A 16,612-nucleotide genomic window follows, 5' to 3' on the forward strand; every position below is an offset into this window, starting at 1 on the left:
CTCCGGAATTGTGTCTGGCAAACACTCCTCCTGTGATCCATTGAACCATCCTGCTCTTTAGTTTGCTGTTTAGCTTTTATTTTGGCACAGCTTTGTTGCTGAGAATGTTTAACATAATGTGATATTTAAAAAGTTAAATATAATATCTTAAGAATGATTTAAAAAGCCAAACAGTTTTTCTTTGTAATTTAAGAAGAAAGTTTTATTGAAATTTTAAAGTTTAAGTAAACATAACCTGTGTTCATTCAGGTTATCTGATTGAAGACATCTGTACACTTTGCATTAAAATAAAGTATTTACCTGAAGGCAGTTTAGGGGATTGACATAGGAGTATAATCTCCTTGCTTGGAGGTACTCTCAAACAGTTAAGCCAGCCTTCTAAATAGTCATCAACTCCACTGTCAATGTCAAGTAATAACACAGAGTTTTTTGTTCATTGTTCTCTCTCCTTATTTGGGCATAGGAATGGTAGCTGAGAAAACATGTGATTGAACTGACAAGGGGTGATTTGTAGTTCGTGACTCTGCTTCTTTTGCCCTCTGCATTGTCTATCCTTTGAAAGCCCTCACATCTCATGCCCCCAATTTATGCCGACTTAAAACCTTGCAGCAGACTCTTAGAGTGCAGGCTCTGGAGTTAATGTGGCTGGGATGAATCCTGCTCTGCCCTTTTCTAGTTCTGTGACCTTAAGCAAGTTACTTATTTTCATCATGCTCCAGATTCTTCAGTAACAAACTGGTAATGATAATGCCTACTTCACAGGGCTGTTGTGAAGATTAAATACGTTAATATATATAAAGCCCTTAAAATAGTGTCTGCGCACATATATAGTGCACTATATACGTGTGTGGTCATTATTATTATTACTAGAGGTCCGGTGCACAAAATTCATGCATGGGGGGTGTGTGTCCCTCAGCCCAGCCTGCACCTTCTCTAATCTGGGACCTGGGATCGGGCCTAAACGGGCAGTCAGACATCCCTCTCACAATCCAGGACTGCTGGCTCCCAACTGCTTGCCTGCCTGCCTTCCTGATTGCCCCTAACTGCTTCTGCCTGCCAGCCTGATCACTCCCTAACCACTCCCCTGCCAGCCTGATTGATGCCTAACTGCTCCCCTGCCAGCCTGTTTGCTTCTAACTTCCCTCCCCTGTCAGCCTGGTCACCCCTAACTACCCTCCCCTGCCAGCCAGCCTGGTCCTCCCCAACTGCCCTCCCCTGCAGGCCTGGTCCCCCCCAACTGCCCTCCCCTGCCGACCTGGTTATCCCTAATTGCCCTCCCCTGCCAGCCTCATCCCCCCTAACTGCTCTCCCCTACTGGTCTGGCCCCCTGCCCCCCAACTGCCCTCCCCTGCAGACCTGGGTTCTCCCAAACTGCCCTCCCCTGCAGGCTTAATTGCCCACAACTGCCCTCCCTTGCAGGCCTGGTCCCTCCCAACTGCCCCCCTCTGCTGGCCTGGTCACCCTAACTGCCCACAACTGTGCTCCCCTGCTGGCCATCTTGTGGTGGCCATCTTGTGTCCACCTGGGGGCAGCCATCTTTGACCATATGGGGGCAGCCATCTTGTGTGTTGGAGTGACAGTCAATTTGCATATTACTCTTTTATTAGATAGGATACTCTGATACCTTGATTAGGTCCTCTCATGCCTCTGAATCCCAATTTCCTAAAAATTCTGGGACCGTAACTTTTTTCCATACTCAAATGAACTACATGGGTCTGAACAGGGAGCACAGAGGGAGAATCATTAGGAAAATGCTGGCTAATTAACATTGGGCAGCAGCATGCCAAGGCTGTCCTCTGTTTCCAGAATCTTCAGAGTGTGACAGGCTTGGACTTCTGTCAGATGCTCATTAGCTGGTGTCATAACTTCCAATTTAAGGGCTTGCCAAAGCCTTCTTTCTTAGTAAAAAAAAATCATTTTCATCCTGGAATAAGTTTATTTATTGTTAAATGTTATTTATTCATTAGTCAGAAGAGTTCTGATGATGGCAGCTTTGACCTTGTCATTCTAAAAGACAAGACTCCATGCCTCAGGCAACAGTGAGTTCTGGTGTCACCAAACCATGTGCTCATGCAGGGCAAGTAAAAGAACCTGCAGGGACAGCAAGGGTTGGAGAAAGTTCAGGAAAGCTCATGAGGGAATGTACTGGAATATTAGCCAAGGGTGGGAAAATAGCCGGAGAGACAGGGGGCGGGAGTGAGAGGAAATGCTTAGATATTAAAAGTGTATTGGCTCCTTGTCACTTCTGTTCTTTGGAGCAGAGTTAACTCTTCAACCCCTGTTCTCACCATTGCCTACTAGGTGCTTGCCAATTTGCCATTGTGGTTTTAATTTGCAATTTACTGACGATTAGTAATGTTGAGCATCTTTTCATTTATGTATTGGCCATCTCTATGTCCTCTTTGGAGAAATGCTTTTTTGGGTCCTCTGCCCATTTTTTAATGGGATTGTTTGTTTTTTGGTGTTAAGATGTCTGAGTTATTAATAAATTTTGGATATTTATCCCTTATCAGGTGCATCATTGGCAAATATCTTCTCCCATTTAGCAGTCTTTTCATTTTTTTCCATGGTTTCCTTTGCTGTGCAAAAACTTTTTAGTTTGATGTAGTCCCATCTGTTTATTTTTTTCTTTTGTTTTCCTTGCTCAAGATATATCAGAAAAAAATATTACTAAGAACAATTTCAGAGTTCACTGACCCTGTTTTCTTCTAGAAGTTTTATGGTTTTGGGCCATACATTTTTTGTCTTTAATCTATGTTGAATTTATTCTTGTATATAGTGTAAGAAGGTGGTCTAGTTTCTTTCTCTTTTTTTTGCATGTATCTGTCCAGTTTTCCCAGCACAATTTGTTGAATATATTGTCTTTACCCCATTGTATATTTTTGTCTCCTTTGCTATAGATTAATTGACTGTATGTAGGCATGGGTTCATCTCTGGGCTCTCTATTCTGTTCCATTGATCTATGTGTGTTTTTATGCCAGTACTGTGCTGTTTTGATTAAGATAGCCTTGCAGTATAGTTCACGTAGTGTAATCCCTACAGCTTCGTTCTCCAGGCCCCTGACCTGTGATCTATCCTCAGCTTGATGCAGCGTAGGGTCTCTCCTGAAAAAGCCCCTCCTGATAGTAGGCTGTGCTGTCCCATCGTGCCACCTCCTATGGCTCATCTTGTCCATCCTACTCTGCACACTGGTTCTTCCTAGTCTTTACTCATCTCTATGAAATAAACCCCTTTGAGACACTTGCATATCTCACAGTGGAGCATCCCTGTCATTGCAATAACCTCCACCACCATCGCAACAGTCCCTTTTCCCCTTTTGTAATAATCTTTTAAAATAAAGTCTCCTTGCCACTGTCCAGAGTTTGTTTTTATTTGACATGATTGACTGATGAGAATTTGTCTTTACGTAAGCATATTCATACCTTCTGAGTATTGAATAAAGTGCTCAGGAGCCTCAATGACTTATTAGGCATAAATTCTAATCATTTACTTCCTGAATTCAAAGCATTGATCCATTTACCTGTAAGACCTCTAGTTTACCTTTAGTTTACTTGAGTCTAGGTGGGTTTATCCCCAGGCCTGGAGATTCCTTGTCTTATGCCTTTTTCTTCTGTCCCTCTGATGTATTGTAAAGTCACAGTCCGTGGGCCTTGGGAGGCTGGGGGAGACAATGTCTGGTTTTAAGTTTCTTGCTTGGACTCCCCAGATGAGGGGCTACAGGCTCCTCCTCCTCTACCCTCACGCCTCCTAGAGTCTCAGGCTCTGCCTATTCAATGCATTACTTACACCAGTGGTCCTCAACCAGTGGCAATTTGCTCCACAGGGGACCTTTGGCAATGCTGGGAGACATGTTTGGTTGTCATAACTGGGGAAGTGGTAACTGGCATCTAGTGGGTAGGAGCCAGGGGTGCTGCTAAACGTCCCACAATGTGCAGGACAATGCTCCGCAACAAAGAGTCATCCAGCCCCAAATGTCAATAGTGTCAAGGTTGAGAAATGTTAATTTACATGAACATTACTGATCCTAACAAATTTAATCAAAGACCATGTAATTACTCAAAACCGGACAGTGGGTCAGCAAAACCTATCTAAGGGATATTTCTATCTTCCTCCAATTACACTGTGACTATTTTTCCTTTGAGGTCTTGGAGAAAAAAGGATGAAAGATTTGACAACAAAAATTTATTGATTTGTTTGCAACATTCAGTACAACACATATAACTTCATCACATGGTTACAATCCAATATTTGTGCTTTGTAGGATACGTAAACATTCATTAGAACACAACAAAAGTACACACGATATTCTGAGATTGTTTAAAAATAAATAGATCCTTTTTCATTTAATAGCACAAAGAATTTGCAGCTTGAGATGATGAATAAATTTTAAAATTTGACAGTGATTAATGTGTCAAATTCCATGAATAACCTAGATTTGGACTACTTATACAATAAATGCCTAATGAGTAGTGGGATGGATTTGTGGGGTGGATGGTGGGAAGGGAAGTGTGGCTTACAGTGAAACTTTCTTGACATCTCAAGATGTGGATGACACATCAGGCCAGTATTACTGGGGCCTTTCCTGGTGTGGGGCCTTGTTCTCATTTAAAATTACTTCACCATCTCTAAAAATAGTGTAAAAGCATAGTATTTCAGGAAATCTTTAATAAATACCTTCTTTTATCAAGAAAATAAAAACCAGTGTAGCTCATTTAGTTGAAAGGAAAGGAGACTTTATTAGGGAGAAGTTAGCTGCTCTCATTTTCCAAAAGACTAAATCTCTGTTACTAAAATACTTAAATGTAATAAGGTTTTCTTTCCCCCAAATTAAACAACAATATCTTTGGATCCAGAAGAGTGTATGGTCCTAACTGGTTATGTCGAATCCTGCATCTGTCAGTATGAATGCCATCCGAGTAGCAGGTAGGCCATAGGGGGACCAGCACATTCATAATGAAACCACTGAGCTCAGGTATCAATATATGTGATTTAAGACAGCAATCTCTTTAGATTTTATGGCTCTCTAAGATAATCCAATATATTATTTAAGATAATCTCTTCACAATTTAATACAATAATAAAATGAAAGTTTATATTTTATGTAATTTAACACACAAGCAGATTTTATCTCAAAAGACTTTCCTATGTTTTTTGGGGAAAGCTGCCCTTAGGGTAAGAATTCTGTAACCATGTTAACCACCTAATATAGAGATGGAAACAAGACAATCTTTGATCTTAGCTGAACACCAAGAGTTTTCTGTTTAGTTGCAGAAATTGCAACAATGCAGGTATTGTTGAGGAGGTGCGGAATAGTTATCAGTGGGTTGCAGTAAATAAATAAAATCACCTCAGCAGAAGACATTAATGATACTCTTACATTTCTGTTAATATCCACTGATATTAGTCTGAAAATGGAAATTTTTTATATCAAAGTTCTGGAAATTTCCCACTCATATTTTGTGTTCACCTGGGCTAACACCCCTGTAATCTGCTCAAAAAAGTAATGTAAAGGATACCGCATAGTTTACAAAATTATTTTGACCAGTGACTTTGTTTTCAGTTGATCCACATAATTGGAAACATTACACATTTTATCTTACATTATAAAAATATGCAACAGCAGCTTTCTTAGAGATTGGGGCTAGTTATAAGCTTTTTAAAATTTTTTTTTGTTGTTGTTAATCCTCACCCGAGAATATTTTTCCATTGATTCTTAGAGATTGGATGCGAGGGGGTGAGACAGAAAGAGAGTAACATCGATTGGTTGCCTTCTGCATGCTCCCCAACTGGGAACGAGCCTGCAACCCAGGTATGTGCCCTCAATCGGAATCCAACCTGGGACCCTTCAGCCTGAGGGCCCACGCTCTATCCACTGAGCCAAACCGACTAGGGCTATAAGCTTTTAATTTCAGTCCTCGTAAAGTTTCAGTTTTCCAGCCACTCTCATACAAAATCTTTTGAACTCACCCAGAGTTGTATTGATTTGTACAGATCTATATTTTGCTTTTCCTCTGATTTACTCCATGGGCAGTAGCCTTGAACAGCAGATTTTTTTATAGCTCTGCTAATGGGATGCAATGTTTGAGAAAGTTTAGAGCATTTAGAACAAGTCACTATAATCTAAAGTGGAATAAAGAAAAGGAATACTGTACAGGGCTTAGCTGCCTTATCCCAGTCCCAACAGCCAGTCAAAGAGACTCGGGGCCCCATCTTTCTGCTCCTCGCGCATTTTGCAGTACTGAACAACGGCGTGGAAGATGTCCCCCACTTTCCAGGACTTCTGGTGAACCAGCCGCACGACATCTAGAAACTAGAGTAAAGCACTGAATTAGAACTCACAAAGCACAGCGGATCCTCAAAGTCCATCTCATTCAACCACTCCTCCACAGCCAACAGCTCTGCAGGATGGTTTCGAAAATCTCTGGTGCCATGATTCTATCTTCCAGAACAGTCTATTGTCATTCTAGACAGTTCAGTTCATTGGAGTGTTCTTTCAACTGAACTGGAATTTTCCTCGAAGCAGTTGCTATTCATTGATTGAGAGAGACTAGATGGAAATCATTCAAGAGTCTGTCTTTTAAACACTTAAATGATTTCCTCTGGTCTGCTTTTCTCTCGAATAGACTTTCTCTGACAGGACTGTATAGAAAGGTTCCCAATCCTTTCTATTTGTGTCACAAATAATCTCTCATTGGATGTATACATTTAGGCCCAGTAAACCAAGTGCTAAACTTTTGCATGGGATCTTCTACTGGTTCTTCATTCCATCTTGGAAATTCACCTCTGCCATCATCAGACACTAAGTAAGAGAGGCTAGGCTGGCTTTTTCATTGAAGCAGGAAAAGGAAAACTTGAGGAAACATCCTAGATTTATCACCTTATTATTGCTACTAGCTTCAATTGACCACAATTTAGAAAGCTTTCGAGTACAGATAAATTGTGAGCTGAAGCGTTGGAAGATGGGGAAATGGTTATAGATCATTGCCTTCATGATACTTTGGGATGGAGCCCAACCTGAAGACCTTCCAAACTCCTTAGTAAGATACTTTTTTTAAAAAAGTAACAATTATTAAAAGCCCAAACCTCTAGGAAGTACTTTTATGTATGTAATCGCATTCAATTCTGTCAACAACCTTATGAAGTAGGCACTGACAGATGAAAAAACTGAGGGCCTGAGAGATGAAAAGTTGTTAGTACAATGCATGGTTTTCTAGCATGCCAGTCCAGTGAAGTTTCTACTCCAGCACCTGGCTACATTTTGGTGGTAGGAGAATACGGCCTTGATATTTATTTGGAGCACTGGGAGAAAGAACTGGTTGGGGTTTTATGAAGAAAAATGACCTATTAAGAAGATGAAAGAATATATCCACCCTTATGCTCATTGTAGCTTTATTTATAATAGCTAAGATCTGGAAATAGCCTAAGAGCCCATCAGTAGATTAGTGGATAAAAAAGCTGTGGTACATTTCACAATCGAATACTACTGGGTCATAAAAAAAGAAGGAAATCTTACCCTTTGCAACAGCATGGATAGACCTGGAGAGCATTATGCTAAGTGAAATAAGCTAGTCAGAGGAAGACAATGCCATATGATTTCACTTATACACTGAATGGCCAGATTATTATGACCTCTGATGCATAATAATCTGGCCACTCAGTGTATATCCTATATAATAATCCTATATAATAAAAGGCTAATATGCAAATTATCCCCTCGACCAGGAGTTTGACCAGCAGGCAGGCCAGCCAACCACCCATGTCCCCTCCCCCTGGCCAGGGTGGCCGGATCCCACCCATGCACAAATTCATGCACTGGGCTTCTAATATATATATACTGAGTGCCCAGATTATTATGCATTCAGAGACCATAATAATCTGGCCACTCAGTGTATGTGTAATCTACTAACAAACAAAATAGAAACAGACTTCTAGATACAGAGAACATATTGACAGCTGTCAGAAGGGAGGGGTGGAGGAGCTGGGGGAAAAAGGGGAAGGATTAAGCAAAAAACAAACAAACAAAAAACACAACAAAAACCAAACTCCTAGACACAGACAACAGTATGGTGATTACCAGAGGGAAAGGGGTGGATGTAGAAGAGGGAAAGGAGGGGTGGGGATAAATTGTGAATGAAAGATACTTGACTTTGGGTGTCAAACACACAATACAATATACAAATGATGTATAATAGAATTGTACACCTGAAATCTATATGATATTATTAACCAGTTACCCCAATCAATTCAATAAAAATAAAAAAGAAGATGAGGATTGTAGTTTAGTTACTATTTCTTCAACATTTCCTTCTAGGATTTTTTGCTCTGCTCTCTTTGTGTTTGCTCAGATTTTTAAGACCAACCAGAAAATGAAATGCTAATTTCTATCTGTCTTTTTCCTTCTTTCCAGCTTGAATTTGTTAATTCATTTCAATTACTGAGCAGTCATCTTCTAAAGAGTTCCTATTAAATTATGTTTCTTCTCGCAGCTGTGATGGCACCAACTATTTTCACAGTTATAGAAATCAGTGCTTTATTGTACTCACTTGCCTTGTGTTGGCTTAATCAGAATAAAGCAATTTTCTAGGCTGGAAAATGAAATACTTAACTTTCAATGCATGGAAACATAAACATTATCTCAAAGAGTTTCAGGATAACATAAAAAGGGAGACTGATGGGAGGCCAATGGCAACTATGTTATAGATAGTAATCCCTCAGAGAAGAATAGCATCTTAGCCATCTTTTGATATCTTGTGTCTGTACTTAATAGGTGTTCAGTAAATATTCGCTGATTGACAGGAAGTATGAGTGTTCAAATGAAGTAAAACACTTTCAAAATAATCAAGAAGACTATTTGGAATATGGAATGACATTCAGAATCATTACAGGTGAACCTTGTCTAAGTATTTATTCTTGAATTTTATGTAATGTATAATAGAATTGTACACCTGAAATCTATATGATATTATTAACCAGTTACCCCAATCAATTCAATAAAAATAAAAAAGAAGATGAGGATTGTAGTTTAGTTACTATTTCTTCAACATTTCCTTCTAGGATTTTTTGCTCTGCTCTCTTTGTGAGATATAATTAAAAAGAAACATGCATATCTTGGGGCTGCTTACTCAATAGTTTAATATTGATTGGATACGTATAGAAAACGATTGGAGGCCATGGATCTATAGGCAAAGGCTGAACAGAGCCTAGATTGAGGCAAAAGTAGTGCGCAAGGAGCAAAATAAAAGCTGGTCATGATGCATGCCTCCTATCATTCAGCGACTGAGAGCTAGCATTGTGGGGTGAATACCCAGGACCTTTCTTCACTGTTAAACCTTTCCTAGAAGGCTCTCTGCCACAGACCTTTCTAGAAGCCAAATGTCAGCTTCTTGCCACCTATTTGGGACCTGCTAAAGGAGGGTCTCTCCATGTGGTGATGACCACAGGATGATGCTGACTGACCCAAAGTTGTCAAAATGCTCCACCAGCAAGGCCACTGTGCCAGTAATCTGTAGAATAGTCACAGGCTAGAATCTGTCTCATGATTTCTAAATCTAGGCCAATATTCCAATAATACAGCTTTTAAAAAGGATCTGGTCCCACTAAATATATCCTGCTGGGAGGCAGTGATGACTTAATTCCAGACATCAAGACCTTGAAACATCTGCAGGGTTGATGAGCAGGAAGGTCTTACACTTTCTTTTCTTCCTTCACTTACAAAACTTCTAGCTAAAAATGAAGCTGTTTTGGTGAAGAAGCATTTCCAGCTCATTACTATAGCCTTTTAAAAGTACCAGCTGGTCCTAGATATTTTATTGTGCCTGTCAATGTTATTGCCTTGGTAACTTCATAATCAGTTTTCATAGGTCAAGGATCTGGGCTTTTCTTTCCAATTAATTGAAAAAATAAAAGTCAAAATTGTTCTTTTCCTGCCATTTCAGAATCATTAATAATTAGATTCCCTTCATTTATGTCATACCTGGCATTTCTTAAGCAAATGTGTTGTCTTAGGAAACTAGAAGAATTTACATCCTGTGATGGTATATCATTGGTAGAGGCATTTGAAGAAAAGTATCACATGGCAGGTGGTTATTATATTCACCGGTGCTTTACTAAATTAGAATGTTTACCAAATCACATGGTGGAATCTATGGGAGCTGTTGCAAACGGTGTCAGGTTGCTTCTTTGGAAACATTCAACATAGACTTCTGAAAGCAGCTACCTTCTTTGGCTCTAATTCAGAATTCCATTTCATTAAGCACAAGTGAGCTGGTCTTCACCTTGCTCCTGCAATTATGGCCTGTATAGCCGTGGTTCTCAGCCTTGACTGCACACTCAGGGACCATCTGGGACCTTTTGGAAAACCCCAATGCCTCTACAAGCTCCCCAGGTGATTCTATCACACATTGAGTTTGAGAACCATGACTAAAGGATTCAGTTCAAGAACATTTTTTACATTTATAAGCCAAGAGACATTATCTATTATGGACTGAATGTATCCATGTGTTGAAACCCTAACCCCCCAGTGTGATAGTATTGGGAGGTGGAGCCTCAGGGACATAAATAGGTTTAGATAAGGTCTTAGGAGGATGGGACTCCCCTGGTAGGATTCATGCCCTTATAAGATGAGGAAGAAACACCAGAGCCTTCTCTCTCTGCTGTGTGAGGACATAGCTAGGAAGAGGGTCCTTCCCAGCAACTGAATCTGCTGTATCTTGAACTTGGACTTCCCAGCCTCCAAACTGTGAGAAATAAAGTCTGTTGTCTAAGCCACTCAGTCTATGGTATTTTAAAGCAGCCCAAGCTGACTAAGGCTGTATCTAATTCTTCCTTGGTTTCCCTTCCTTTGCTATGTACTTCTTCAAAACTGAGACTTTAAGGGTAGTGTTTTTGAGAAGTCAGTCAGTATCATCAACATTTTTCTCTGTTATTCTCCTTCCCCCACTTTGTATGTAAAATGAAATAAGCAATTAGAGTTGAGGCTCCTCCTTTTCTGACCCCTACTTTCCTAGGAAGGTAAGCATACATCTGTTTCCTCCCTTTCTTCTGTTCTATGCACTGCTTCCAAGAAAAGAAAATAATCTCAAAGTAGGCTTAATAATGAGAAAGGCACTTGGTTTACTGTGAGGCTGGTCATTAACTCACTCCAGCTCACAGGGCCTCATTGCCTTTAAACAGAAGAAAAAGAACAAGCGATCAATGATGCTTTGGATCCCAAAAGCAAAACAATCAGTCCGTTGATGTTATTTTTTTTTAACCACTTGTTTTCGTGATTCTTTTTTCTGTCTTAAATAAAGTGGATTCAGTTGAACTGATGTCAAAGTCATTGTGAATTACATTTACAAACTGTTTTAGATCATCAGGTGTCAAGGTTCTCAGCAATCTTTGCCTTGGAAGTTAGCATACTTAAAAACCACCTCAAATTCAGCCTCTCCTTCAGGGTATTTCCTATGAAAGATGGTCTCAAACTCTAGTGGTCATGGGAATCACTGCGGGAAGTCGTTAAAAATGCATATTTTTGGGCCCCTCTCTTAGAAGGAGCCTAGAAATGTGAATTGTAAATAAATGTTCTAGGTGATTCAGTACATTTGACACACGGTGTAAAATTTACTATTTCAGTGCGTTTCTCGTCTCCGTTGTCTGGAATAATTTTCCTTCATAGTTCAAGGTTGGTCTTTACAACCTGAGCCTCTCTTGTCCTTCCTACCTTGGGTCCTTCTGTCACTAGAATGCAAACCCCAAGAGGGCAGGACATTTTGTCTCTTTGTTTTCTGTATCCTTAATACCTAAAACAGTGCTCAATGCATGTTTAATGAATATTTTGAATGTACGACTGTTGGTTTTTTTGTTAATCCTCACCCAAGGATATTTTTTTCCTTTTTTTTTTTTTTTTTTTTTTTTTTTTTTTTTTTTTTTTTTTTTTTTTTAGAGAGAATGGAAGGGAAGGAGGAAGAGAGTGAGAAAGAGGAACATTGATGTGAGAGGACACATTGACTGATTGCTTCCCCCATGTGCCTGGGCAGGGGATCGAACCTGCAACCCAGGCACATGACCTTGACAAAGAATTAAACCCATGACCATTTGGTATACAGGCTAGTGCTCTAACTACTTAGCCACACAGTCCAAGTTTGAATGTATAACATTTAGTTAGAGTTTGCATTTTAATAAATGTACAAAACAAAATGAAAGTTTGAAAATGAATAAATCATTTATCAGAGAGGAGTCACAGTACACTGGGCACCCAGAATGTTTGGAATTTAGCTTTTGAGTTGAAATATGGCTGGAATTAGTTTCAAGCTGGCTTTATTTTTTATTTATTTTTTAAATATATTTTATTGATTTTTCACAAAGAGGAAGAGAGAGGGATAGAGAGCTAGAAACATCAATGATAGAGAAACATCGATCAGCTGCATCTTGCACAACCCCTACTGGGGATGTGCCCACAACCAAGGTACATGCCCTTGACCGGAATCGAACCCGGGACCCTTTAGTCCGCAGGCCGACTCTCTATCCACTGAGCCAAACCGGTTTCGGCATCAAGCTGGCTTTAAATGCTCCCCAACTCCAAGGTCAATGGTGGAAAACATAAGCTGCTTCAGTGTTTAATCATGATCTTCTCTGCCCCTTTAGCCTATGTCTGTATTTTCACAAGGCAGGAGGATAAAGTTGGAAATACCATAAGGGAGATATGTTAGCTAAGTTAATTTATCTAAAACAAGTCAAAATTCACACAAATAGGGACTAAGCTTCATTGATATCCACACACAGAACACGATACCTTTTCAATCCTGTTTTCCTGAGATTTCTTAAAGTAGATGGTCGGGATCCCGAGCTCAGAGGCAGCGATCCACTGCAGAATGGCGCGAAGCTCAGCATCAGGACACTCTGGCTCCAGGTCGAAGTTGATCACCAGCATGCTCCCCTGGCGGCTGGCAGCTCCCACAGGTGCTCCAGAGGCACATTCTGAACACAGACAACCACACAGCCTCATTTCATTTTCCACAGGGAGATCGCGGGCCAATTGTGTGTCAAAATTATGGGAGCATGGCTTACCCTCTCTGCTTTCTGACTGTCCTTTAAGAATCTCCTTTTCTTCTATTAATTCACTTTGGGAGAAAACAACAGTATATGATTGGTAATGGTTAGGAAGAGTAAGCTGTGCATGGAAGATGAGGCGATGGGTTTTACTGATCTAAAAGCTTCTGAAGTTTTATTCTATGTTTATCATTTTCATAGACTGAAGTGATACTAGAAAAGTACTAACTGTGGCTGTTATGTAGGTCTATTGAGTCTTCAGTAAATACCCTGCCCCTAAAAAAATGAAAAGGCCAGAGAAACTGCATGGTTCTGGTGGGGAAAATTAGTCTGGGAGACTCTGAGAGAGGCATCCTCCATTAACCTTCAGAGACTCAAACAGTCCAGGAGAGATGATATTAACTAGTTCTGATTGGAGGATTTATGTGTCTTCTTTATTTTACCTGTCATTTAAAGCATCACATGCCTCTATCTTGACACAATTATTTTTTTTTTCTACACTATGATACCAACATAAATTTGCATTTTAGTCTAGGAAAATATTTTTTCTACATGATTATAGTTTTTAAATCCAAAATAAGGAAAAAGACAATCAATGAACTGTAGGACTTAAATTGTACAAAATATCTCAATTAGTTGACACTTTTCCTTTTTATCAGGAGAGTGTAGTAAGCTGGAGGTGGTTTAGAATTAGAGATTCATGACTGAAGTGAATATTTCATTACAGACATATTAAATATTTGAGGTGTTTTTGTATAGTGAGTACTTATATTATTAGGAAGCACTGAATATAATGCTCCCAAAATGAGAACATATGGCCCAATAGTTAAAAGGAATTAACCATTTTTGGGAAGCCCATGATTGTCCTACATTTTTTTCCTGTCTTAAATATGTTTTCTTTTTATGAGAGCAGATTCCCTCTTACATTTTATGTTATTGCTAAGATCTGGCTGACAAATGTCATTTTATCCCTAAAGTTGAGAGATCTTTGTTGTTCTTACATTCACACCTAATAATTACATAGAAGGATGGTCAATTTCCTCAGGGTCTAGATTTCTGTTAGATCTCTATGTGAGTGACGTTAAGTGAAATGACAGATGGTAGGTACAGTTTCTGCTCTTACAGAGCTGAATGATGCTCCTATGGGTGGTGGTAGGATTGGTTTTACCCTGAATTCATACAGTCTGTGGGATTGTAGGCTCATACCACAGAGAAAGATAGGAAAGGTAGCTAAACAAATATTTCCTGAAAGAGGAAAGTAAATTTGTCCTCAAATAGTTACTTTTATTTGTTTTGTTTTTTGGTTCTCCTTTTAGAAAACAAACCCAAGATAATATGGATGTTCATCTCTCCTCATGAATCATGGCCTGGGGGAACAAGAGAGAATGCATTGCCACTTTCAGTCACTAAGGAGTACTCCCACAGGCAGGATACTTGATTAGATAGTAAAGCAAAAATGATTTAGCTATACGGAGTAGTTGAGAAAATAGCTCAGAGAGCAATTTTTTCCCTATACTTTACTTACATTTTTTGGAAATTTCAGAAATATTCAAATAACAAGCTAAGTCATCATGATAAAAAATAGATTGTAACTCATTTAATTTTCCAGAAGAATCACAATTCAGGATGTAGTTCTGATCTCATGTTGCTCTCCTTATATTCTCTTAGTGCTTTTCCCCCTTGCTGTTTTAGAAGGTCCTATGGTGTAGGGGGCAGAGTTACTGTGTGGGAATGACACATCTTCAATATGGCACCATTTGGTGTTAGGCAAAACATTTAGTACTGACAATCCCAGGTGTCTACAAGTAAAGGAAAAGCCATCACACTTGGTTGGCATCACATGTTGGTTGGCATGGTACAACTTAAATGGAATTTTTGCTTCTCGGTGTCCAGTTAGGTAAAATGACATATACTTCTAATTGAATGGATGAGCTTGATTTGAAATGATTATATCATAGAGGAAAGCTTTGAAATCTAGAAAGGAGGTGATGGTAGGCTAGGGCTATTCTAGGCTTGAGTTCTTGCTCCAGTGACATGGAACCACACATGCCTGGGAACCACGGCAGTACAGACATCATGAAGTCGGTGGTTGGGCACGATCTGAATGATCACAATGGATTGCCAGATGGAATTGGAGTGGCGGTCTCACCATCATTGCACCTCCGTGGCTACTTACTTAATCATGGGAGAAGATGGCATGCTTTCCTGATAAATGTCCAGGTCCATAATGCCAAGACTGCTAGTGGCACTACTGTTGCCATTGCTGACAAAGCAAAAGTTTACATATTAATGCCTGTCTCCACCACCTGGCCACACCTCTGACACCGATCATCTACCGTTCTCACGGGTCCTCCCTTTAGTGTTCAGAAGAATATTGCTTTGTGTCTCCAGGACTCCTAAATTTATATTTATTTCTGACCAAATTAGGGGACACACAACAAAAGACATTTTTGGCTCAAGCCAACCACCATAGATGTTTTCTAATTTCTGCAGTGGTGTTGCATGGGGTAGATCATACTTAGTAGGTGACAATCAGTATGACTTTTTTTCTTCCTCATTCTAGTTATAGTGAAGATGTTTATCTATCAGCAAAAGACCCATAGAAACTAATATACTTCCGAGAATGCAGTTTGGGGGAGTTACTGGAATGCTGATCTGCCTGCTTTTGACAGTGGGCACATATTCAGGGGATTTTTCTGAGGGACATTCCACAGGATGTGTACCTGGCTCATTTTTTATTTTATTTTGGGGAACTGCAGAATGCACACGTACGAAGTTGAAGAATGCCAAGTTTTATAGATTCTTTATCTTAAAATATTTGAGAAGCAGCAACATCTGCTACCTTATGCATCATGGAGGAGGGACCATGTATTGCATCATTGACATAGGTTGCACAATCAACATATGGTCAAGTTACTAGCCTGAAACTTATTTACTGAAACAATGGAGTTGAGCTAATTTTTAGGTTCTGTCTGTACTTTCAAAGGGGAATGAATCCGATTTCACCAAACCCACTAAGTTTCCTCACACCTTTTCTATTTTCCAATGTCATCTCTTCCAAGTAAGGTTTCCAAAGGGTGAGAGCTGGCATGCTGTAAAGGGACAGACTTCCCTGGGAGCACCATGAGTAACCAACTAGACTCCCTCCATTTCAAATTCCTATCTTGGGTTTTGCCTGGGGTACTGAATATATTCACTGATTGAAATCTGATGACTCAGACCTTGCACTGAAGGTAATTAACCCTATCAACATCTGCTACATCCAAAGATCAAATTCTCTCTCTCTCTCTCTCTCTCTCTCTCTCTCTCTCTCTCTCCTTTTTATCTCTACTTTGTTTTTTGAATTTTGGACAAGTTGCTCAATATCCGGAAATTTTCCTAAGTCTGGTAGACTGAACTACCAAAAATAAAACTTTCAAGGATCAAGACACCCAGATGTATCTGAATCCCCATATCAACTGGACTCTGGACAGTCTCCAGTATCAAACAAGACTTCAGGCTGAAACATGGAGATTCTTTTCATTTTTTATCTCATAGAGGGATAGTTTTTAGTTTATATCTGCTAACTGGCTGGGGTCTAATC

General features: G+C 39.7%; 1 protein-coding gene across 5 annotated transcripts in view; it reads right to left on the reverse strand.

Moving 5' to 3' along the window:
• Positions 1-4,202: 4,202 nt before the first annotated feature.
• SPHKAP (SPHK1 interactor, AKAP domain containing) overlaps positions 4,203-16,612 on the reverse strand; it is a 107,340-nt gene continuing 94,930 nt past the window's right edge. For 2 of the 5 annotated variants that reach the window (XM_079782411.1, XM_079782410.1), the window contains 4 exons: positions 15,206-15,292; positions 13,048-13,100; positions 12,773-12,957; positions 4,203-6,310 (listed from right to left, as the gene is read on the reverse strand). In XM_079782411.1, the coding sequence (XP_079638537.1) occupies positions 6,167-6,310; positions 12,773-12,957; positions 13,048-13,100; positions 15,206-15,292 (469 nt within the window). In that variant the 3' untranslated portion in view covers positions 4,203-6,166. The remainder of the gene's footprint in view (positions 6,311-12,772; positions 12,958-13,047; positions 13,101-15,205; positions 15,293-16,612) is intronic. The other 3 variants (XM_079782413.1, XM_079782412.1, XR_013814093.1) reach the window with 2 other exon arrangements.

The sequence above is a fragment of the Cnephaeus nilssonii genome, assembly GCF_951640355.1.
Source record: "Cnephaeus nilssonii genome assembly, chromosome: 10".
Taxonomy (NCBI): Eukaryota; Metazoa; Chordata; class Mammalia; order Chiroptera; family Vespertilionidae; genus Cnephaeus; species Cnephaeus nilssonii.